The 25,540-nt window shown below is 38.8% G+C and overlaps 1 protein-coding gene across 2 annotated transcripts in view; it reads right to left on the bottom strand.

Moving 5' to 3' along the window:
* cep162 (centrosomal protein 162kDa) overlaps positions 1 to 25,540 on the bottom strand; it is a 49,761-nt gene that overhangs the window by 9,003 nt on the left and 15,218 nt on the right. For both annotated transcript variants that reach the window (XM_012963525.3, XM_031902363.1), the window contains exons 5-23: positions 24,904 to 25,090; positions 23,193 to 23,254; positions 20,909 to 20,991; positions 20,334 to 20,364; positions 20,110 to 20,214; positions 18,148 to 18,333; positions 17,698 to 17,779; positions 16,062 to 16,299; positions 14,138 to 14,378; positions 10,710 to 10,858; positions 9,601 to 9,867; positions 8,817 to 8,951; positions 7,869 to 7,981; positions 7,269 to 7,377; positions 6,807 to 6,933; positions 4,516 to 4,679; positions 4,277 to 4,381; positions 2,904 to 3,131; positions 1,361 to 2,022 (exon numbers count right to left, since the gene is read on the bottom strand). In XM_012963525.3, the coding sequence (XP_012818979.2) occupies positions 1,361 to 2,022; positions 2,904 to 3,131; positions 4,277 to 4,381; positions 4,516 to 4,679; positions 6,807 to 6,933; positions 7,269 to 7,377; positions 7,869 to 7,981; positions 8,817 to 8,951; positions 9,601 to 9,867; positions 10,710 to 10,858; positions 14,138 to 14,378; positions 16,062 to 16,299; positions 17,698 to 17,779; positions 18,148 to 18,333; positions 20,110 to 20,214; positions 20,334 to 20,364; positions 20,909 to 20,991; positions 23,193 to 23,254; positions 24,904 to 25,090 (3,274 nt within the window). The remainder of the gene's footprint in view (positions 1 to 1,360; positions 2,023 to 2,903; positions 3,132 to 4,276; positions 4,382 to 4,515; positions 4,680 to 6,806; positions 6,934 to 7,268; positions 7,378 to 7,868; positions 7,982 to 8,816; positions 8,952 to 9,600; positions 9,868 to 10,709; positions 10,859 to 14,137; positions 14,379 to 16,061; positions 16,300 to 17,697; positions 17,780 to 18,147; positions 18,334 to 20,109; positions 20,215 to 20,333; positions 20,365 to 20,908; positions 20,992 to 23,192; positions 23,255 to 24,903; positions 25,091 to 25,540) is intronic.

Genomic DNA, 25,540 nt, shown 5'->3' with positions numbered 1-25,540 from the left:
GCGGTTTGTTGTGGCAGGTATGCACACAAGTGGAGAGAGGGAGGTATGAAGCTAGAAACCAGCCTCCAGCACTTATGTCTGGCCAGAGTCAGCCAGCACTTACGTCCCGCCAGAGTCAGCCAGAGGCGCAACGGCAGGTATGCACACAAGTGGAGGGTGGAAGGGAGGTATGAACCTAGAAACCAGCCTCCAGCTAGTGCTCGATCATGTATTCCCTTTTATTTCAGTGTGATGTAGGTAGGTTTTTTTGGTAAAACATAGCACCCCCATACCACCCATTGCAGGAAGTAAGAAGGAAACAAGCTGAATAACTGAAAATTTTATGGATAGGATAATAAATGTCATCTCAGCCTGGTTAGAGCTCCATGAACAGAGGCAAAGGCTTGGAAAAGTCTGTCAGTGCTGCCTCATGAAGAGTAAAGGCATTACCCGGTAACTTGCTAATGTACCCAGTGTGACTCACTCACAATTTATGTGCTGGAGTTTCACAACATGCCACTTATCCACAAAGCTTCCATTCAGTGTTCCAGAGCGCGCGCAACGGCAGGTATGCACGCAGGTGGAGGGAGGGAGGGAGGTATGAACGGACACAAGTGGAGGGAGGGAGGTATGAACGGACACAAGTGGAGGGAGGGAGGTATGAACGGACACAAGTGGAGGGAGGGAGGTATGAACGGACACAAGTGGAGGGAGGTATGAACGGACACAAGTGGAGGGAGGTATGAACGGACACAAGTGGAGGGAGGGAGGTATGAACGGACACAAGTGGAGGGAGGTATGAACAGACACAAGTGGAGGGAGGTATGAACAGACACAAGTGGAGGGAGGGAGGTATGAACGGACACAAGTGGATGGAGGGAGGTATGAACGGACACAAGTGGAGGAAGGGAGGGAGGGTGGGTGCGTGCAACGAGTGCGTTACATCTGCACATCCATCTGCACAACGAGCCAGATTAAGTAATTGGTACAATAACTTGTTATTTACAAAAATTAAATTTGTACTAAGTCCAGCATCAAGAATTATTTTGCCCTTGTAACTACTATTGTAGTACTGTGGTGGGACTTGTACACTGGGGTCCAAGTACTTGATAATTAGTATGGCAGCTTCCTTAGCCTTCCCAAACTTGCTTTTGTCTGCTGCTGTAGCATTTTTCTTTCCCTAAAGTTATCTATTTATTTATCTATTTGTTTGATTATTGAAACTTAGCAGTAGCGGTTGCATTTCCCACCCTAGGCTTATATTCGAGTCAATAAGTTTTTCCAGTTTTCTTTGGTAAAATTAGGTATTCGGATCGGCTTATACTCGAGTATATATGGTACATATTAATAAGTATAGCAAACTGTTCATGCCTTTACAAACCTCTTTATAGTGTTTTCTGCTTGAGATAACAAGGTTTGAAATGTCTCCTTCTGTTCATTTATCTTTAAAGACAGTCTTTCCACTTCACATTTTAATGCTGTATTTTCTGCTTGTGCATCAGAGATATGAATATCAGCAAATGTCCCTGGATGATACTGTTTCTCATCTAAAGTTCCAGGAAAATTCATATTGTCTCTAATACTTCTTTTACCAAGGGCAGAGATATCAGTTCTCGCTTGAGAACTCTTCTTATCAGCAGCTTTGATTAAAGGGTTCTTTACAGAAAGCATGATCATTCTTTCCTTCTGAAGTCTTTCAACAGTTTTTGTGAGGTCTTGAATCTCTATACGTTTGGCAATCAGTTCTTGGCTGATCTTTGCAAGTAGATCTTTATTAGAATGCTCTTCTACTTTAGTACCAATGTCAGACAAATTGGCTTCTTTCTTCCTTTCATTTTTTTCTAAAACTAAATTTTTTTTCCTGTGCAAATCTATTTGCCTTTGAAGGTTTTGTATTGTTGTTTGGCGAGTCTCTTTGCATATCAGCAGCTCATCCTCAAACTTTTGGGCTTTTGTTGAATTGTCAAATGGTTTTTGAGGGGGATTCATAAGTTTGTGAGTAAGCAATTCTTCAAGTTCTTTTATTCTACTTTCATACTGAATCTAAAGATAAAAAGTGTGAGAAAGTAATACGCATGCACAGAAAAACTAAACATTCCATTGAGACTCAAATGATGACAGTTGACAAAATATGAATCTGCCAGTCCCTAACAACTCTGCTATGCTGTAGTCTCTGCACAGACACATATATACATCCTATATATTTCTACAAAATGATAATGTATGTAGTAAACTAAAAGTTTTAACCACTCCCACATAAGAGGAAAGGGTAAAGATCAGGCTCAGACTGGCAATGTGTGAATTCTGGAAAAGTCAGAGGGGCTGCCATAGACAATCATTATTTAGTGTTGGTTGGGGGCTGTTTCGGCAACTGTGTGCTTGAAATGCTAGGGCCTATATTTAATCCCAGTCCATGCTTGGTAAGGATAAAGAATAAAAGTTCCAGTATACAAAATATAAAAGTATGTATGGAAAAATAAAAATAATAATAAAACCAAGAGCAGGCAGTGACACTGAGGTTAAAACAATGGATGATATAAAGGAAAAAGGCGATGAGACCCAAACTGCAGAGTTGCAAGTACAAGTGAAAGCAGAATACAAGGTATGGGGGTGTTTTCAAGTAGTGACCATTTTCAGTGACAGATCTTCAGGGCACAACTCAGTTGGACTGAGAGAAAACACTGAAAACAGCTTACTTTATCAAATGAGTTAACAAGGAAACAGTTCACTGATGAAATTTTAAGTAAGATGGAATGTATTACAAAAAGCTCTAGGTCCCCTTTATTTCTACATATTCTTGAGTTTGCATTGCATTTGTATTAGTAAAGAATTATTAGATAATTTGAGTATGTGGAACAGGTCTTATGGTGCTTGGGCGCTTTTCTGAGTTACCCATCTTCTAAGACAACATTTAAGAAAGTTACCTTGACTTTTTGGAATTGCTGTTCCATGGTGCGCAGACTTTTCTTTGATTCATCATCTTTACTTTCAAGATCAGTTTCTAACTTTTTAACTCTTCTTTCTAAAAATGCAATGGTATTTTTTTTGGCTGAATCCTTATCATCACATTCAGGAGCAGCTGCAGCAGCAAAAATCAGAGCAGGGATTGAATTAGGGTGTCTTCGCTTAATAATTCCCTCCATTTCCTTAACCTGTGAAAGGCACACACACAAAAATTAGTAATGTTACCCAGACCTCTTTCCATTAAATACAGAGTGTCTGACAGCACTCTGCCTTGTGCCAAACCCTTAAGGTGATGACACATAGAGCTACTTAGTAGCAGCTACTTGTCACGGCTACTAGACACCAGAAAATATCCTGCACAGACAATACTGATAATTGCCTCATGTAACAACAAGTAGTTGCTAATAGTAAGCTCTGTGTGTCTTCACCCATAATCCAAGGAGCAGACTGCAGCTTCAATTTCTTTTGCATCTTGGTGCGTATTGGATGCAATCCCTCTGAAAACAGTCAAAGCTTATTGCATGCTTTTGTCGTTAAAAAGCATGCAATAATTAAGTCCCGATTCATCAAAGTAATTTCATATGCGTTAAGATGCATATCGCATGCACAAAAAAATGCAATGCGTTATTTACCTCGCATTGCGTTAATTCTCGCATAGAAATAATACTAACGCATGATTCACAAACACATATGAAGCGTTAAACGCACTAAATATTGCATTAGTCTGTGCGAAGATTAACACCTACTTGGGGCAGGCGGTACTTAAAGAAAATTGTGGTTCGTGAGCTTTTGGCAACACAATATGGACTTTGCAGTGGAGTGATGCATCCTCCAGTTTTCAGGGAAATGGTAATTTTCAGAACAGTAGTTTTCCGAAAGTAATGGATACGTGTGTAAAATCGTGCACTAATACAGCTCGTGCGCAGCGGGTAATAACGCACGCAGCGAGAAATAACGCAAGAAAAACGCTCATTGCAAGTTAAATAACGCAAAGAACATTGCGTCTTAATTATGATGCCGGTCCTTTTAGTGAACCGAGCTTTAAGTCGCAAAAAAAGAAGCGATAAAATTTTATACGCATTCTATAAATAGCGCTTGTTTTATCGACCTTTAGTGAATCGGCCCCAATGTGTTTTATTGTAAAACTACATGTTTTGAGCTGTGATCATTTTCAAGTGTTTTTTAAAACTTGAAAAAGAGCATAGCTCGAAACATGTACTGTTATCATTGCTGTAAAATTTACTAGCTTCTAATGCATTTCTGAAGTTACCTTTTGTATTTCAGAATGACCTTTTCATTTTACAGGGCACTTTAGATATCTGCAAAACCTCACCTGTCGCTCAAGATCTTGAATGCGCTTTGCATCAGCAGCTCTTTCTTTTGCACGCTTTTGTTGCTGTACAGACTGATTTCCAGTTTCATTTTTAAGTTTTTCAACCTACAAAAAAAAAATCACAATAAGAATGCTACATTTTTAAAAGTCATGCTGTTCTTTTAAACATTATACTGCTATACGTTATATATTTTTCATGGGATTAAACAGTAGCCTATCTGGTGTATATAGCAAAATACCTGCATCTTTAGAATCTCTATTTGTTCATAGGCATCTCTGAGTCGATTGGCATCTTTATCCAAAAGTTCCTGGTTCTCTGCAAACCACTTAAGTTTCTTGTTTAAGACATTTATTTCCTGTTTATAAGTTTCTTCCATCATTTTCATTTCATAAGATTTATCACCTAACAAAGTAATTTTGAAGTTTTGTTTATTTTTCAATATTTTTAATTCAATTTAAAAAAATTATTTTAAACACCAAAAAGCCTGCAAGTAAGTGAAATGTATACAGTAATAAAGCATTACAAATAAAATATGATTGGACCAGGAGAGGAAGAAACATATCACTCATAGAAACTGCAACATGGAAGGAGGATTATCTGAGCATCGGTCATCAAATTATCTAAATTGTAAGGAACAAACATGGACTAGCTTTCCCTGTTTCAATTTAGAAATAACAAAAACACCCTTATACATTTTTAGCAACTAAAATAATAGGCAAAAAATAATGTAGGTTCAGCATAAGTCCTATTCATGTTGAAATGAGGGTAAACTGTCCCTTTAGGGCTCTGGCACATGGGGAAATTAGTCGCCCGCGACAAAACTCCCTGTTCGCGGGCGACTAATCTCCCCGAGTTGCCATGACCCGCCATCCCACCGGCGAACATGTAAGTCGCCGGCGGGATGGCACATGCGGCAGCACGATTTCCCGAAATCGCAGAAAAAGCCTTGCGAGTCTTTTTCGGCGATTTCGTGGTGGGATGGCGGGTCATGGCAACTCGGGGAGATTAGTCGCCCGCGAACAGGGAGTTTTGTCGTGGGCGACTAATCTCCCCGTGTGCCAGAGCCCTAAAGTAGCCCAGCAACTGTAGTTTCAAAGGTTTACAGTTCAAACATCAGTTTTCTTTACAGCACAAATTATCACTGGTGGCTTTGTTCAACAGATAAATAGTAAATATAGTCTGAAGTGGTGTTGTGACACAATATCAAAACATTTAACTATTGAATAAACCCAATAGGATTGTTTTGCCTCCAATAAGGATTAATTATATCTTAGTTGGGATCAAGTACAAGGTTCTGTTTTATTATTACCGGTATGGGACCTGTTATCCAGAATGCTCGGGACCTGGGGCTCTGCGCATAAGGGGTCTTTCTGTAATTTGGATCTCCATACCTCAAGTCTACTGAAAAATTATTTTAACATTAATTATACCCAATAGGATTGCTTTGCCTCCAATAAGGATTAATTATATCGTAGTTGGGATCAAATACAAGGCACTGATTATTATTACAAAGAAAAAGGAAACCATTTTAAAAATATAGAATTATTTGCTTATAATGTAGTCTATGGGAGAAAGCCTTTTTGTAATTCGGAACTTTCTGGATAATGGGTCTCTGGATAACGGATTTCATACCTATACTTTGTACTTGATGGTAACTAAGCTGCATGAATTCTTACTGGAGGCAAATCAATTTGGTTTATTTAACGTTTTAAAGAATTTTTGGTATAGAAATCCAAATTACATTATAATCCATTTCTGGTAAATCACAGGTCCCAAGCATTCCAAATCACAGATCCTAAATGACATTGCTCTTTACCATAGTCAGCTGGTGTGCTTCGAAACTGTTTATAACTTTAAAGGGGACCTGTCACTTTGAGAAATAATTCCAAATTTAGTTCTACCATGTTAGTTGAGCAAAATAAACTTCACTTACACTATATAAATAATCTAAATCTTGTTTCCTTCAGTCTTGGAATTACACAATTCCAGCAAGCAGGCAGGCACCATTTTGTGGACACTTATTTAGAGAAGCTTTACATCATGCCAAAATCTTGTTTATGTGATTGAATTGAGGGCCAGATGCTCAAACCCATGCACTCGTTACACAATTAGATGGTAAGGAGGGAGGGGTAGAGTGAGGAGTGCAGCGACATCTAGGAAGTGCTGAATGGAAAGTTAAAGTTATTGTCTGCCCCACCTCTATGCCTAAGGCATAGAGGTGGGGCAAGCAATATATGATTGACAGCTGGGATTTTTGAATGTCTTTATAATGGCTATGGATGCGTTAATAAAAAATGGAATTTGGATTTCATGTTTAATTTGAACAGGACTTTTATTATACAGTTTTTTATGTCTAGGTGACAGGTCCGCTTTAAGAAAGTATATCTTCCTTAAGAAAATATATTTTATTTTGTAGAGATCTGTAGGATTTTTTGACCCAAGTTTTTAATGTGTTTTATGTGGATCCCTATGACTAAGTGAATGGGTAATGGGAATACTTTTCTAAGAAAAAAAGAGGAAAAAAATTACCGGAGGTGTGAGAGAGCAGAGTTTTTACATTGTCTCTTTCCTTCCTCATCTGCATCAAATCTACTTCCAGAGCCTGTTTGTCTTGCTTCTGCCTGGAAATCTCATCAAGCAAATTGGCTTCTCGCTTCTTTGGGATTCAAATGTAATTTGTTAGTGCCAATACAAAAAGTTCACTGGTAGGAATATACAACAACATAAATATCAACATGACGTGTCATGTAATAATGCTAATATTAACATATATTATAGAAGGGGGTCTAAATAAAAACCAATTGGTTCCATTATGTGAGCCCAAGAAGTGAAACTATGCTGGAAGTCAAGTGCATCCCTTGGTGTGATCTTAAACTTTAATGGTTTAGCGAGAAAGAGAAGTGTTTATATTCAGGATCAGGCAGGAATTAAAACACAGTTTTACTAAGTATGTAGGAAAGATGATGCATAATATGAATAAAAGACATTTACCTGGACAGTACGCAGTTCAACCAATAAGTCTGTAAAGCTCTGACTATTACATTTTTCAGAATTATCTTGTGGACGCTGGTGGCTTATTGTGACTTTACTCAGCTGCTCTCTAAAACAAATACAATTCAAATTGATTACTCATGATAACTGCGATAAAAACGATAATTAATTCTAAGCACATTTGCAATAAATATTGCACATTTTTAACACTTTAAAGTTATTTATAAAAGTAATTTCTATTAGCAACAGTATCTCTTTGTCCATTGCTATTCCTGGAACTATTGGTTCTGAATACATGTACCCCTGAATTAATGTAGCTACAGTCAAGCTCTCCTCCAGCCAAGACTGCTTTGTAACAAAGTGTTGGACACCTCTGCAACCCTCCTTTACAGGGCTGTTAATCACATAACATGCTAGCTACTGTGGGAAATGGAGTCGTGGCTCGGGAAGAGATGGATCTTTCTACATTGTTTCAGTAGTCTGTGTAGTCAGAACCAGTAGAGCAAAGAATAGCATCCAAAAGAAGCAGCTAGAACACTCCAATACAAAGCCAAAAACAAAGCAAGGAGCATATTTCTTTTTAGCTCTCATTTAATATACCTTAGAGAAAGAAGGTTAGCTTTTAATGACTGATTTTCTTGGAACATTAATTCTTCATTTTGCTTATTTCTGATTTGAAGCTCTTTGACTTGTTGATACAGTCTTTCATTCTCCTGAAAAAAAACAGACAGCAAAAGGCAGCATAATAAAAAAAAACACATAAAAAAATGGTATTTGTGAATTCCTTTAAAATTTGCTAGGGAGGAATGGCAGTGAAGACTGAAAAGATCACTTTATACATATAAATGCAACAAATCACAGGAAATCAATAAAAGGAACAGGGGCAACTGCTGTCAAGGAAAGGGTAGAGTGCTAACGAGGGGCCTTAAAGTATGTGAGCTTATAAAGTGTGGCCCAAGTGTGGAGCTATGATCTCATTTTTTTATAATATCAATATAAATGCTCCCCTGAACTCTCTAACTGCATAGAATCCAAATACAGGTTTATGTTCTCAATATTTATAAGCTACATAATATATATAGGTATAATAGTGTCCATTGATTCAAGTTTCTTTGTGGGCTGACTTAATTCACTGGAATATTCGATATATTAACAAACTCACCTTCAAACTCATACTACCTCCCTCTCTTCCTCCAAACAGCCCCCCAGACATACACATACCGTGACATATGAAGTCTAAATTACACCTAGAGACAATCTGCCTTTTTTATACTCCTATATAGGCCTATAATTCCAATACACCCCTTTAGGACCTAAACACTAGACCTTGCACAGCATTAACAACCTACTTTAATGCACTCATGAATTTAGCTTTCAAAAAACTTTTGCCAAATTATTTATTTTCTCTTTTCCCTGACTGAAGATGAAATGTGGAAAATTGCCTCTTATCTTAACTCCAGATCCCTTGCTCCCATTCCTTCCAATGTTTTGTGTGTGACATACTTGTATTGCTTCTGATATAGACACAGAAACATGTAGGATAAATACCTGCTGATAACCGTGGAGGAGTTTTTCCTGCTCCTCTATTTCTTTGCGTATTTGTTGTATCTTCTCATCTGTCACAGGATCCTTTGGGTCACCAAGATTTACCTTATTTATGCTTTTATCTTCCATAGCGTGTAACTAAACAAAATGCATAAAGTTACAAACAATAACAACTACTGAAAAATGTAGGTTAACTAACAGCAATTTTATTATAAATGAATTTAAAATACTTTTAGTTCTGTCTGTCGAGTGTACAAAAATACTGCAACAGTAGTGAATTAAAATTGGTGATGTTCCCCCCAAAAAACACTTGGTTTAGCATTACTGTATATATTATGTGTACATTATGCATTCTATATTTTATAGGGGTATAGTGAAAATACATATTAAGTATTTATGGGCTTTGCAGGGGCAAATGCCTTTTCCCCCTTTCGTCATTGTTTTGGTGGGGCATATATGACACACACAGTCTCTCAGGAAACAGCCACAACTCTCAAATAACAAATGAGCAAGTGTGTCATAATCTGTAAAATCCATTTACCGTATTTGTAAAGGCAAATCTTTTTGTTTTTAGACTTGAGAAACATGACAAAATGTCACATGTGCCCATACACCCTTAAGAACAGATAAGAATAATTCTGTGGTTAGAAAATATTAAGGTACAAGGCAAACAGTAGGCTATGAAGCACAGATTATTGAATACATTTAAACAAAGCTGCCTGTAAGTTTCTTTTGAAGACAAAAGACATTATTATTCTAATATATTTATTATTAGAAATAAACATACCTTTGTTAGAAGGATATAATTTTCCTGTTTATGCTGCTGAAGTTCTACCTCATATTTTGTTTTTAAGTCTTCTATTTTCTCCAGAAATTCTTCCTCTTTTTTTAAGAACTCTTCTCTAAGAATGTTAGAATGTGTTTGATCTGAGTTTAATTTTTGCTCTATGTTCTGCAGTTTCAAAAACATATTGAGTTCAGCATCACTCATGTTTAAGGACTGAGGAGCATTGCTATCTACATGGAATCCGGATGCACTTCTAAAAGAATCAGTCTGCAAAGAAACACAATGATTTTAAAGTAGCATACATCTACTAACTAACACTAACATCTAATGATATGCAAAAAAAGATTTTTGACCTGCAAAACAACAAAACCTAAGTAAAAAAAAAAAAAAAAAAAGAAAGAAATTAATGTTTTTTTTGGAACTTTAAATTTGCACCATGATAAAAAAAATTAATTTTGCTAATTATGTAGCAGAGACTTTCTCTGCAGTTGACTGGGGGACACAGGAGGCCAATGGGGGTAAAGCTCCATCCACCAGGAGGCAGGACATAATAACTACAATTTTTTTCAGAGAAAGGAGTGCGGCTTTTATCCTTTTCCCTAAGGTGTTATACTGTAGCAGTGGAGCACTTCATGAATATGACCAGCACCCATCTCTAATTCTTTCCCTGGATATTGTGAGAGCACATAAGAAGGGGTGAGTCTGTGCAGAGATATACACATTATTTATTGGACTTTTCATCACAAAATTATACCCAGTGTGTCAAAAAACAAGCAAAATTGTGAGTCTAAGTTTGGATGTTGTAATTTTTGGCAGTAGGTGCTATACTGACATGCATGTATTGAATCAGGCCACTGTGGAAACACTAGAATTAACACCAGCTTGAGGGCCTCCTGTATTATAACGTAGACTTGTTAGTTATCAGAAGAGGATGCAAACATTAAGCACAATTATGTGGAAGTGCAGCTTTGAATGCAAGTACCTTTAATGAATGGTATAAATACACCCACTGACTGTATACATTTTTGCACAGCTGAAACTGCAGTTGTGGTCGTAAATAAGCCCTATTTTTTTGCCCCTGGAGCTATAAAATATAGGTAGTTCCTTACCATATCATGCTGAAGCACAGTTTCTGTTTTATCGAAATCCATTTGTAGAACACTCTTCTCTTTGTGTTGTACAGTATAATCATTTCTGCTTTGCTTTGGAATAGTTTCAGTGCCTGCAAACCTTAGGATCCTGGTGGAAGATAATGCACCTGCATTTCAAAGCAAACAAATTTCAAATTGATGCACACCAAACATACCTTATGCTTTGGACAAGTCAAATTTAAGTGCATTTTATGGCCTTTACATTTTACAAAAAAAGTGGATCTATGCCAGGCACAGTAAGTAATAAGCCATTACGGCAAACTTCAACCTGAAAACGAATTTGTCCTATTTCAGACTTTATAGAGATGGTGGATTAATTGTAGGTTTTGGAACTTGTGACCTATGCCTCAATACACAAGGTACTACATCTGTATCAAATTTTAAACAGGTGGGGTTCAATTATAAACAGTCGGCAAATTTGCATATGGGTAGTAACCCTCGCCAATCAATAAGTGATGGCTTTTTTCATGTAGCTGTAGGTTGAATAATGAAAGCAAACATTTTATTGGTAGCCATGGTTTACTGCAAAAGAACACATTTGCACAGTCTTTAAAAATGAGCCCTAGGGGCACATTTACTAATCCACGAATCCGAATCACGAATGGGAAAAAATCGGATCGGAAACGAAAATGTCTGAAGATCGCAAATATCACGAAAATGCTTACGAAAAAATCGTATTAGTCACGAAAATATCGCATTGGCGATCCGAAAGTCACGAAATTTTCGTACCGAACAATTGTAAACAGTGGTAAAACCTTTCCGATTTTTTCGTGGAAACGTCCGAAAAAGTCGTGCGGCGTACGAAAAAGTCGTCCAGACACCGAAAAAATCGGCGAAAATATGCTAGGAGCATTCGTGCCTTTGTAAATGTGCCCCCTAGTGTCTTGTTTGTAATGAACATTAAAGGAACAGTAACACTAAAAAATAAAAATGTTTTAAAATAATTAAAATATAATGTACTGTTGCCCTGCACTGGTAAAAGTTGTGTGTTTGCTTCAGAAAGACTACTGTAGTTAATAGAAATAGCTGTTGTGTAGCCATGGGGGCAGCCATTTAAATTGAAAAAAGGAGAAAAGGCACAGGTTACATAAGAAGATAACAGATAACTGTGTAGAATACAATGGGAATCTATGCTACTTATCTGTTATCTGCTTAGTAACCTGTGCCTTTTCTCCTTTTTTCAATTTAAATGGCTGCCCCCATGGCTACACAACAGGGTATTTATATAAACTGTAGTAGTGTTTATGAAGCAAACACACAACTTTTACCAGTGCAGGGCAATAGAACATAGTATATTAATTATTTTTATACACTTTAATTTTTTGGTGTTACTATTCCTTTAATGTTCATTATGTAAGTTTTAACATTAGTGATGAGCAACATTTTTCACCAGGTTTAGCTTTGAAAAAAGGAAAAGGGCCATAGCCTTCAATGGAGGCTACATTTATACAAACAGGGGGTTATTAAGATAATAATAGATAAATACAAAGTATAACAATAAATACAAGATACAGTTGCAATAAATTAAGAGTCAAAGACACAAGAGGATAGAGCTTACAATCTAGATGGGAGGGTAACTTACAGACACAAATAGGCAAATATAAGTGCTGTAGGACACAGTAGGTGACACTACAATATACCGTATATACTCGAGTATAAGCAGAGTTTTTCAGCCCTAAATATGTGCTTAAAAAGTGACCCTCGGCTTATACTCGGGTATATACGGTATAACCAATATGTGAAAGCTTCCTTCCGCGATTTCTACTAACCCACCCGTCCGACTCCATTGTGTGGCGCCCGCCTCCGCCAGACCCAAATGGTTAAAGTCGCATGAGGTCACATACCGCGCATGCGTGATATTCCTTCACCCCGTAACGTCTCACTGCCCGGGTAATGAGCTGCAGTGCCCGCCCTCTCGGCCGCTAGTGATTGCCTTTCCGTAACAGACGAGTTGATCGCTGCACCACACACCCTTTCTCGGCCTTCTAGCCTAAAGATGTGTAGAATAAAAGTCTGCTGCCACAGCAGCAGGGCCCGCGGCTTAGCGTGACGCAACCGAGAGGCGTCTTGGTGCTATTGCTTTGCGGCCACTAGATGGCGCTGAACTGTAAGCGCGTAGCAAACATAGTCAGCAAATATGGGCATTGGTTTCAAACCTGTAGCTTGAAAATCGCTTGCCATGAAGTGGAATGATAGTTGTGGGGGCAGTGTAGGATTGGCAGGCACACGCTCTTTACAGCTGTGGAAATGTACCCTGGTGTTACAGTGAGCCGTTAAGGGATGCGTTGCCCTCAAATTCGTTGTCGTACGTACTTTATTCTAATGCAGAATCGTGTGTGCTAAGGGTTTGCTCAAATGTTTGTGGTAAGCGAGACATGTTTATTAGGTGCTGATTAGCAGAATCCATAACAAGATGTTCCTGGGCCTCACAGCTGTCCATCAAAAAACGTCCAGAATGTGATTTGTTTTACCTATAAACATATATATTGAAATTGCTATTTATGTAGGTCCCCTAAACTCCTGCCTCCACCTAGGTCCCACACTTCCAATAGCAAAGATGGAGATAGTGTCAAATGCTACATGTAGGGTATCTAGGCTCATTCAGATATGTCCTCTCATCTGTATTTATCAAGAGTGTACTCAAACTACATGCAATACGGTCGTTGGTTGGTCGATGAAATTGAGGGGCTTATACTCGAGTCAATACGTTTTTCCAGTTTTTTTAGGTAAAATTAGGTAACTCGGCTTATATTCGGATCGGCTTATACTCGAGTATACACGGTAAGTGCTAGTTCCCAGATCAGGTGCTGTGCAAGTGCTCTAAGAGGTAGTCTTTAAGTTTAGTTTTAATAAAACTGAGGAAGAATTCTCTCTGGAGGAACTCAGAGAGGGCATTCCAAATGTAAGAGGCAGCAAGGCAGAAAGGTTTAAGGCTGGAAACAGCAGTAGTAGTGGGGGGCGCAACCAAGCACTTGCTCTGCGAGGAACAAAGGAGTCGGCCAGGAACGTATGGAGACACAACAGAAGAGATGTAGAGAGGCACAGAGGAATGGGGGGCTTTGAAGGTTAAGAGAAGGAGTTTGTAAGATATTCTTTGTTTAATGGGAAGCCACGATAAGGACTTTAGCAGGGGAAGGGCCTGAACTCTCCTGGATGAGTGGAGGAGAATTCTGGCAGCAGTATTTAATATAGACTGTAGGGGGGATAGTTGGGAGTTAGGGAGGCCGGTTAGTGGCAGGTTACTGTAGTCAAGTCGGGATAGGATGAGAGCATGCATGAGCAGCCTAGCAGTTGCAGTAGAGAGAAAGGGACAAAACATTTTGTAAAATCTGGTTTTCCATGAAGAGTTTTATTACACTGAGAAAAAATTAAAACCTTTACAGTACCTTTATGTTTTCTATTAGGTGATGTATCTTTTCTTTCAACAGGTAATTCTCCTGAATTGAATTTCAAAGCAAGTGCAGGTGCTTTTAATCGTGTGCTGCTTTTCCCATATCCAGAGCTTCGAACATGTGCATACAGATTCTGAGGTCTTTTTGGAAGTGATGTAGGACTCTTGTCCTTATTCAGTTTGAGGCCAGGCACATTGGCAAAAGTATTTACATTATGATCAAGATTCAACAAGTCCTATTAGAAAGATATGGATTACAGACAATTTATAAAATGTATGAAATAATTTTTTTTTTCATAATTAGCTCATAAACGTGCAATATGAAAACGACACTCACAACCAGTTCTTTGGCAAAGCGTAAACTATACCATTGCCTTTTTACAGTTAGCTCTATGAAATGTTTAATCTAGCTACTGTGAGAGATACAAGGAATAAAAACACTATTTGGTGTATTTTCCACCAGTGTAAAAGATGGGAAACATGTAGCACCAGGGATAATGCCTGGTTTTGCAGCAGCTAATGCTCATGGAAGCGGCTTAGGAAAAGCCAGATAAGTTAGTCTTGCAGTAAATGGAGGGTTAGTAGGACAGGTTCCCCATTTTGTACTCCAGTTAGTATTTTTAGCTGGCCAGCTGTAGGTAGCTGCTTGATTAAAGGAGAAGGAAAGGCTAAGTCACTTGGGGGTGCCAAAATGTTAGGCAGAGAAGGAAGAAGGTACCGTGGGCTGGTGCGGTTTTCTCCTAACAGGGGCACCAGTCCATGGTAAAAGGTAAGCGATTAAAGTCACTTTGGGGTGCCTAACATTTTGGCACCCCCAAGTGACTTAGCCTTTCCTTCTCCTTTAAACTGCAGATGAGCAGCAAATAAAAGAGCTGTGGGATTACACAGCATTGGTGATTAGTGGGTTACTCACAGAGAGGGGTTTACTCTCAGAGCAGGGCACAGGGCAGAAAGGTTGCCTGCCTGTGTTAGGAACTCCCAGAGGAGCTGGGGGTGCCGCCTGCCACTGCAAGAAGCACAGAGAGCCATGACCAAGTGGAGAGTCACCTAGAGAAGTGATAAATACCCAAGTGAAGGGTCACCCAGAGAAAAGGTCTCTCAGAGCGGGGCACAGGGCAGGAAGGCTGCCTGTGTTAGGAACTCCCAGAGGGGCTGGGGGTGCCTCCTGCCGCTGCAAGGAGCAGAGGGAGCTGTGACCAGGTGTGAGAGCTGAGAAGAGTCAGCAAGAGTGTGGCTTATGCCACACTGAATGTATGGCGTGTATTTCCGGCAAGCCGAAAATCACTTGCCGAATATACAGTCATGCGCTCCTACCTGTGTCTGCACCCAAATGAATGAAATATGCTCAGGTGCAGGCACATGTAGCCGTTATCCGCCAAAGATACAAAGTCTCCCGTTTTTTGGCGGACAACGGCTACACGTGCCTGCACCCGAGTGTATTTCATTCATTCGGGTGCAGGCACAAGGTAGGGTAAATGTAGAGTAGCGGGGTGTATTCTTGACAAGTGTTTTCCGGCTTGCCAAGAATACACCAGTGTGGCATTAGCTTTAAGGTGAAGCCAGAGTGTTCACGAGTGTGAGAGTCACCGTGGATGTGCAAAACTGGGGATGGTGAGAAACCCCAAAAAGGATCCAGAGTGTGGAAGTTACCCTAAAAGTGAGAGTCCCAGAAAGGGGATGGGACAAGTTTTGAACAAGTTTGCTGAACTGTTTCTTGATGAACTGTGTTCCTGTAAGCTTTATGTTGGGAAGAATTTGCCCTAAATAAACCACCTGTGTTTTTGCCTGATGTGGATACTGTGCTTACATGCCTACTACAGCTAATTTTCCCCAAAAATGATGTGTACAAACAATTAGCATTTCACACTAAACAAAAATCAGGATGCTTTACATTCTAAAGAATGAGAGACAGAACTTACATGGCTATTTCTTTCATCTTGATGAATGGTATAAGCCTGATGACCCAATCTTTCTTCTCCAACTGAGTTTTTGAGAGTCAGTGGATCTCTGCTGTTTATAAATTGGATTTCACTGTCTGAACTCAAACTTTTCTCTAGCATTTTTTCAGCATTCCATTGTAGAATATTGTGTAACTTATCTTTATCTTGAACCATATTAGCTGTGTACTGGTGTGTATTGTAATCTGTCTTCAAGCGGCTAATGGAAAATAATACATATCTTGTTTATAAGGAGCCACTATAAACATATACACAAGAATTTTCAACGTGTCCCCATTATCTGCTCACAAACATATCAACAAAATTTTGTTACATGAAAATCAGTAAATTTACCTTGTTTTAAAAAAAAATTGTATTAATAGTGGACAAGGTGGTGTTAGGAATTACATTGATTACAAATTCTCAGTGCAAAAACCATTCTAGCATTCAAAGACCCCCCTTTAAAACCTTCTTTACCTTGTCACTCATTTTGTTTAAGCCAGGCAATGCTCAGAACAGAGCACCAGAACTTTAGAGAAATAGCTAATGTCCATGTCCAAGTTCCTTGATCGTTCAGGAAACAGTTGAGTGTGAAAATCATAAAATATGCTGCAGATATAACTCACTTTGTGTATAGCTGCACAAGAGCTATTTTAGTTTAATAGACAAAGAGAAATTGCCTACTTTCATATTTATTTAAAGGAAGATATCTAACCAACAGATGGTACTAAACAATGTGGTCTCATATCACCTTCAGAGTAATATTCAGAGTAACTCAAAACCATTCAGTACCAAAGATAACCAACAGATGTCTCTAAATGAAGATTAGGCTCAGATCTTATGAAATTTGCCAGAACATGCACATTTTGCAATTTCTTTCATCTGCAGGTATGTTTTTACTCTCCATCTCTGTGCTTGAAGTGTAGAAACTTTTCTGGAGATGAAAGAAGCTGCCCTGCATATAGTTAAAAGCCAGGCAGACATTTACAAAAAACATTTTTTTTTGCCTATGACCGGCACATTTCTTATTGCATTCACCTCTCAAGACTCCATATCACTAGTCACTTGTTATTATATAGAGACAGACCTCTGCTATCGCAGGTCACTAACTGCTCCGAAATGCCTTTCCACCAGCAACAATAGCAGCAGCCGGTGGAAAGTTCTTTGCATCGCTTCGGTTTTCCAAAGTCGTGCAATGTTGCCTGCAGAAGGAAACAACTCCTACTGTTGCCGGTGGAAAGGCATTTCAGAGCGGTTAGTCGCCTGCAATAGCAGAGATCTATCGCTGGTGACTGAAAAGCTCTGTGGGTCCTTAGCCTAAAGGGCAAAATGCTGAGGGGGACAATACTGTGCCTGCTGTGAAATGTTTAGGCATTGAAAGAGTGTTGCCTATGTCTTGTAGTTAAACTAATTGTACAGCTTCTGATGATCTAGGGAAGGCAAGACAAGATCAAGCAACAGATTGTTCTGAGCAACGGATTCCCATAACAAAGGTGAATAGGGAATAGATCACTAAGGCATTGTGCAAGAATCAGATGAAAGTTATGTAGTGGATACTAATTCAAGTACATTACTACAGACAGGAAAAAAGAAATTAAGTTATTTATCATAAACTTACCATAAAGAATTTACATCATAGTCAAGCTCGCTGGGTGTTTTCCCTCTAATAGGCTGCATCAATTCATCCATTGTGGGTATATCTAGACATTTGTATTATACGTTATTTGATTAAGAAATACTGCATACATATAGTATATGAATTGCTATAAACATTCACAGAACTTGAAGAGCCCTATGTATTGGACAACACTTGTAGTAGTAAAATGCTTGCATGTGTCTGTATATTTAGTTACTTTTTTAACTGCATCATTTTCTTTCACAAATCTACAGTAGTTTTAACTTGCTGTATTTCTAAATACACCCTCTGAATCAAAGAGATACTCATTTACACCATATTGCCTGAAGGTGTTGGACCAGAAACTTACTCTAAGTCATAGGAGAAGATCTTATATAAAGTGAAGCAAAGGCAAGAAATGTGTAAGGGAAATTAGGTCACTGTACCACATACCTGACTCAGCAGTGGATAATTTTTTGAGGCTTTTTTCATTTGAGTTTGGGATATCTTCAAGGATTGTGTTTGTATGTTCTATTGCCTTATCACTTCTGTGTTCGTCAGTATCTTCCATTGACTGTATACGGTTGTATGCTATTTGCAATGCTTCAACATCACTATTACTGTATGCATTGGAAACAACTAAGGACAAAGCATAAATAAATTATATATATATATATATATATATATATATATATATACATACACATACACACACACACACACAGACAGATCATTTTATGAGAACACTGAATATATGTGGCATGCAAGCAAATAATGTTACATTTATGGTGGTAGATTGAGTGATACATGAACCACTGCTAAAAGGTCTGAAAAATTAATCAATCAGTGTATATATATCTTCAGTCAACAGGTTTATGTTTAAGGCTACTCCCTCTCATAATATCCCAAAATAATTCTGATCACCCCAGTCCAATAGAAAAGAGGTAATAAAACCCTTGAGGGCCATTTACAACCACACAGTTGAGCTTGTCAGATGTAAATGACTTTCTGTCCCTGTAGGATTAAAATGATTGTGTAAACAAAACATGCAGCTATTCCAGGGATCCTCCTTACAAAATCTAGTTAAGGCGATGGCACAAGGAGCTTAGGCTGATGCCACACGTGGTGTTTTTACGCTGCGTATTTTCTAATTCTCTCGGCGGCTGAAAAACGCACAATATCATCATCCATAGATGATGCGTAAATACGCTAGAAAACGCCTTACCATGGATTTTTCAAGCGTTTCCCGAAATACGCCGTTATTTGCACAGCAACCTATTCCTACGTATACACAAAGGCAGCTGCCAGACCTAGCGGAAATACGCTGCGGTTTTTACTATTTCGCACTATTAGCACCATGGGAAATGGGATTTGCTACGTCACCAGTACTAGGCTGAAAAACGCCATAGTCAGGGCCTGTGTGCTTTGTGCGGCGTTTTTAGGCTGAGAAAATATGCAGCGTAAAAACGCCACGTGTGGCATCAGCCTTACTGATGCGTTTCTGAGTGTTAATCACCTGACTTGCACAGGCAATTAGACTGGTTACCAATTAGGCCAAAATCCAGCCACTGCTGTTAGGCTGATGCCAGACGTGGCGTAGGGCTGATATTTTCAGCGAGAGACTTTGCATTATCTCGCGTTTTCATACATATATCGCCTACATGTGCCTGCACCCGAGCGTATCTCATTCATTCGGGTGCAGGCACAAGTAGCAGGCGTAGGGCTGTATTTTCACCAAGCGTTTTTCCGCTTGCCGAAAATATCAGCCCTACGCCACGTCTGGCATCAGCCTAAAGCTAGGAATCTCCCTGTTTGCCTTTGCCCTTAGGCTGGTGCCACACTGAGCGTATGACGTATATATTTGTGGCAAGCCGAAAATCACTTGCCGAATATACTGCCATACGCTCCTACCTGTGCCTGCACCGGAATGAATAAAATACACTCGGGTGTAGGCACATGTAGCCGATATCTGCCGAAGATATGAAGTCTTGGGTTTTTTGGCGGATACCGGCTGCATGTGCCTGCACCCAAGCGTATTTCATTCATTCAGGTACAAGGTAGAGTAACGGGGTGTATTCTCTGCAAGCTTTTTTCGACTTGCCTTGTGGCATCAGCCTTAGAATATAAATAATATAAAGACATTAATCTTCAATTATTTTACAATGCTAAATATTTTAAAATTCTTTGACACTGTTCACATCAGTAACTTTAACAAATGCAAATTGCTTGTACTATGACCAATCTGGACTGACTTGATCAAATTTCTACCCACCACATTAAGAAAACAAAAAAAACCTAGAGCATAGAAAATTTTCTTTTGTGAAGATGCTCAAAGTAAGTGACACATACATGGTCACAAATGCAGTCTTCTGTTTCCTAAGCGTCACAATAGCTCCATTAATTTATTCTGCTTACCTGTGTCCATTACCTCTCCGGTCCCATGTGACATGTGAGTTCTTGTTGCTTGCTGATAATTCTTTTGAGTGTCCATTGGTGAATCCAATGAATCTAGTAACATTACTAAAACAGAAATTCAAACATGTTCACACTTAAAAATTCTTGCCCATCTGCCGTGTTTCAGTACTATTATAAATACAAATAAATAAGCTCTCCATAGCACAAAGGTAAGGAAGAATTACCTTTGGCCAACATTCCAGGTTTATCTTCTTCCTGGAAAGAAAGAATACATAACTAAGGACAAGCAACACACATTGTAAAAAACAATACATACCAACAAATAAACTTATACTATAATTACGCTTTCTAGTTTGCAGAAGAAAAAAAAACATTTTAAAAAGTCAGTGTAAGTCATCATAACATATGGTATTGTGCTCGCTATCCGTTTAAGGAGCTTGAGTCTGACTATATACCTGCAAAGCCATAATTAAAGCTATCGGTCAGTATTTGGGCAGAGGTGGCAGAAGCTACAGGGTTCCCAAGTCTCTAAGTACAGCAGCATGGAAGGCAACTGGAAGGCAGCTGCACTGTCTGTAGATATACACAAGTACAAGGAGCACGTTGACGTAAATACTTTTATTGGGATATTTTGAGCATCTGACTGCAGAGAAATGTGCCTGCATGATGAGCATGGTTTTAATGGTAGTTAGATTTCAGCACAGCAGAGAAAGACTGAAGTATCTGTGTATTCATTAGGCTAAATGTTGCTGAAGCTGATTTTATGATTATTCTTCTCACAATACAATAGTCAACTTACTTTTTTTAAGCCAAAATTTGTTTCCTCTTTGTTCTTATAATGGCCAGAATCCCTGTCATCTTCAAAGTCTTCACTATAGCTTCCTGAAACACAATAAAATAATATTTACATAGCAAATTGAAAACAAAAGCCACAAACAGTTCGTGAGGACACCTAAGGATGTTTTATACATTAAAAAGGGTATTTCGCCTTAAAATTTAATTTAAGTAAGATGTAAACAGTGATATTACATTTTAACATCAGGCAGGCAGGTTAGCACTTTCAAATACGTATTTCTGATATAAACAGGCCCTCTGGTTACCAAAGGCTCCAACCCACTAATATCAGTGTGCTCTTGGTCTCTCACATGGGCAGTAGGCAAACCAAAAGAATATTCTCTCATGTACTGCAGCTGTACCTGTATTATTATTATTATTATTAACATTTATTTATAAAGCACCAACATATTCCGCAGCGCTGTACAATAAGTGGGTTTCATACACTGGACATACAGAGTAACATATAAAGCAATCGTAGGCTAGTAAAGCATTTTTATGAGAGAGACATACAATATAAAAGGAATGATTATTGTGGATTTCATTTCTTTTTACATTTTTCTGAAAGTTTGCATATACCAATACTTTTACTTTGAATCAGAAGGAAAGCTTACATTTGTTGACAAATTAATGCTCATAGCCAACTCTGACCAAGGAAGCAATAAATCAGCGTTTTTCAACCGCTGTTCCGCAGCACACTAGTGTGCCGCGAGATGTTGCCTGGTGTGCCGTAGGCAGGGCCGCAATTTTTACTTTCAAAAAAAAAATCCGGGCCCTGTCATTGGTTGCGGGTGACGTGAGTACGCACGGGGCGCAACGTTATAAAAGGGCCTGTGTGCGGTCGCGTGTAGGCAGAAGTGCAGAGGCGGCGCGCGTGAGGGGAAGATGCTGCTGAAGCCGCCGAAGAGTAAAATGCTGCTGGGCACCAATGTATTAGGGGGGGCCACGGGGCACACTGACTTATGGGGGCACTGCTGCTGGGCACCAATGTACTAGGGGGGCTGGCTCTTGGCACCAATGTACTGGGAGGCACTGCTGCTGGGCACCAATGTACTAGGGGGGCACTGCTCTTGGCACCAATGTACTAGGGGGGCACTGCTGCTGGGCACCAATGTACTAGGGGGGCACTGCTCTTGGCACCAATGTACTAGGGGGGCACTGCTGCTGGGCACCAGTGTACTAGGGGGGCACTGCTCTTGGCACCAATGTACTAGGGGGGCACTGCTGCTGGGCACCAATGTACTAGGGGGGCACTGCTCTTGGCACCAATGTACTAGGGGGGCACTGCTGCTGGGCACAGAGTTAAATTTTTTAACATTTTCTAATGGTGGTGTGCCTCGTGATTTTTTTCATGAAACAAGTGTGCCTTTGCCCAAAAAAGGTTGAAAAACACTGCAATAAATAAAGCATGCCAGGGGAAAACAATGGGATAAGATACTGGTCTTTAATCCAGGAAGCACTTTATACATGGTGGTATGCCACTGGAGAGTCTGTTTTCCCCAACTTACTGAATAATATCCTCCAGATTCTTTAACTGCTATGTCTGCAGATCTGTGACACCATATCACCACAATCATGGTATTTCTTTTTATTTTTCTGAGGTGTGGCAAGTTATTTCACTGGGCTGTATTAAACAACCAGTGCAGCGGTCCAACAGTTACCAATATCTAAATATATGTAGTAGTCTAGTCTGCCACACTTTTCTATGTTATGTTTGTTAATTGTTTTTAACATTTAAAACAATAACAAAAATATATCTTTAAAGAAAATATGGGCAGTCTTGGTACTGGCTTGAGGCCATCCATCTTCTATGGATGTTTGTACTTATGTTACATATATAAATTCTAACTTCAGCTAATCTAAACCACAAAATTTATAGTAAGAACTATAGGTAGACAAGATGAAACAACCAGAGATATTTGTTGAAAAAAAAACAAAAAAACAGATACATTTGCCAGGCTTATTATACCTTATTAATTCACTGCTGCAGGGTCACTGATAATACAAACCTTCCCATGGCACCTCTGCCTTGTCAGTAGAGATCTTTATATAACTCTAGTAGAACTGATCTATATCAGAATAAATTGGTGATCCCAGTTTAAGGGGCAAAATTGGTTCATGACAGTCCTACAAGGATACTTTTGCTCCTTTTTTACTATTTCATTAAATCTGGCAAAATAATTTCCTTGCCTGCATATATTATTTATTTATTGTTTGCCAGGAAATTTTACAGATATAGTAATTGTTACCTGAACAATCTATTTGTTCTCCCTTTTTATCATCTTGTACAGATTTTGGTTCTTCGTTATGGCTGTTTAATAAAGATAAAATAAACAAAAAATTTTAATTAGCCAATTTCTCGCCATTTAAAGGAAAACTACAACCAAAACAGAAAAAAATAAATAAATCACATAAAACATTTCATGTATAAAACAGTTGTTCTAAAAGTATATGCTGTTGGATATTTTTTAGTGAAACATTAAAGGAACAGTAACACCAAAAAATGAAAGTTTTTTAAAGTAATTAAAATATAATGTACTGTTGCCCTGCACTGGTAAAAGTTGTGTGTTTGCAACAGTAACACTACTATAGTTTATATAAATAAGCTGCTGTGTAGCCATGGGGGCAGCCATTAAAGTTGGAAAAAAGGAGAAAAGGCACAGGTTACATAGCAGATAACAGATGACCTCTCTAGAATACAATAGTGTTTATCTGTTATCGCCTATGTGCCTGTGCCTTTTCTCCTTTGAATGGCTGCCCCCGTTGCTAAACAGCAGCTTTGTTTATATAAATTTCTGGGGCATACACACCAGTTGTACCAGTGCAGGGCAGCAGTATATTTTATTCTTATTACTTTTATACACTTTCATTTTTTGGTGTTACTGTTCCTTTAAGTACTGGCTTGTATGATGCACTGTTCTCATACACCAGTGATCCCCAACCAGTGGCTCGGGGGCAACATGTTGCTCACCAACCCCTTGGATGTTGATTTCAGTGCCCCCAAACCAAGAAGTTATTTTTGAATTCCTGACTTTGTGGCAAGTTTTGGTTAAATAAAAACAAGATTTACTACCAGCTACATGCATTTAACACTTGAAGTAGATGTAGGACAGCATGGTGGGGTATTATTCCCTTGCAGTGCTGGATTAGATTATGATCAGGGCATAATCACAGAGCCTGAAAGGGTTTCCTCCAGGTAGTCCATCTGCCTTTCAAAAACATACAGGCTGGGCTCCAAAGGTATTTATGTGTGCCCTTACAAAACAGACCCTACCATATCATACATCAACCTGCTTTAACATGTCATGTGATGCAAGTGAGTGGGATGGGTGGGAAGGGAACTATAATATGGAGCACCTCACATAATAAGGAAGGAAAGTTACAATCACTGGGAGGTGCCAAAATGTTAGGAACCCCCCAGTGGATGTAATCGCTTACCTGAAACACCCAGCGTGTGAGTGTGTGTTCCTTTTCGCTTAACTGCGCATGCAAGGGCCCAGGGATCACTGCTAAAGAAAGAGGGTCGCTCCCCAGGCCAATCGGGTTTCAGGTAAGCAATTACAATCACTGGGGGGTGCCTAACATTTGGCACCCCCCAGTGATTCCTTCTTCTTTAAGAAAGGGGAAAGAAAGGCAGAAGACAGCCTGGAAATGTGACATCTACATCTGGGGAAAGGTCAATTAAAATTGCAAAGTGAATCACAGACAGTAAATTACTTGATTTACTAATCATCCTTATAAGTTCATAATATTAATACTAATAATAGTAGTTAATAGTAATTGGATGCACTGTTCCCTTAGTTTATAAAGTTATAAATCTATGTAAACACTAATATCTGGGGTCATTTTCAGTGTCATTTATTAGTAACAGAAGTAGCTATTGTGACACTACTGTTGGTAGCTACTTCATAGATACTGTAATTGTTATAATATGATTCTAAAACATTTAGTAACTTATACCATATTAAAGCTGTAAGCTTGGATGAATCAGTAGAATCCAGTTCTTTGTTTAATTTAGAATAATCAATTGTAGATGAGGCTCCATTTTCAAATCTAGCAAAAAAACGCTCTTTTTCTTCTTGTTCTTCTAAAGTGTCCAGTCCAACTCCAAGAACAGTTTGATTTGGTCCAGATGCAACAACAGATTCTAAAGGGGTTTAAAAATAAACCCAATTTAGGAAGAAACATATTTTTAGAGAAAAGTACCACTGTAGAGAACATTTTAGCAAGCCACATTATTTTAATCATTGTTTTATGCCCATGGAGTAAAAAAAAACCCTTATCTGGTTTAAAGCTGAGCTACAGATTATGATATAGTAGCATTCCAAGCCACAGATCAATCCCCGACCAGGGGTTAAATGGGTCAGGTACTGTTTTCTGCAGCTGTTCAACCTGACGTCTCCATGGCAGTGAGCAAGCAGCTTAGTCAATAGCTTAGCTCATCCAAGTCCACATTACATAAAGAAATTTAAGTTGTGTAGATTGATACCCTTATTAAACCTTTGTACTATATCTTTTACACCTCAGTAACAAAGCTGCTTTCTCAGAGAGAAAATTAACAATTGCATGGGTCACTCGCTATATAATATAATTAGTA

This window comes from Xenopus tropicalis, chromosome 5 (genome assembly GCF_000004195.4).
Source record: "Xenopus tropicalis strain Nigerian chromosome 5, UCB_Xtro_10.0, whole genome shotgun sequence".
Classification (NCBI taxonomy): domain Eukaryota; kingdom Metazoa; phylum Chordata; class Amphibia; order Anura; family Pipidae; genus Xenopus; species Xenopus tropicalis.
This window is presented reverse-complemented; position numbering and strand designations above follow the sequence as displayed.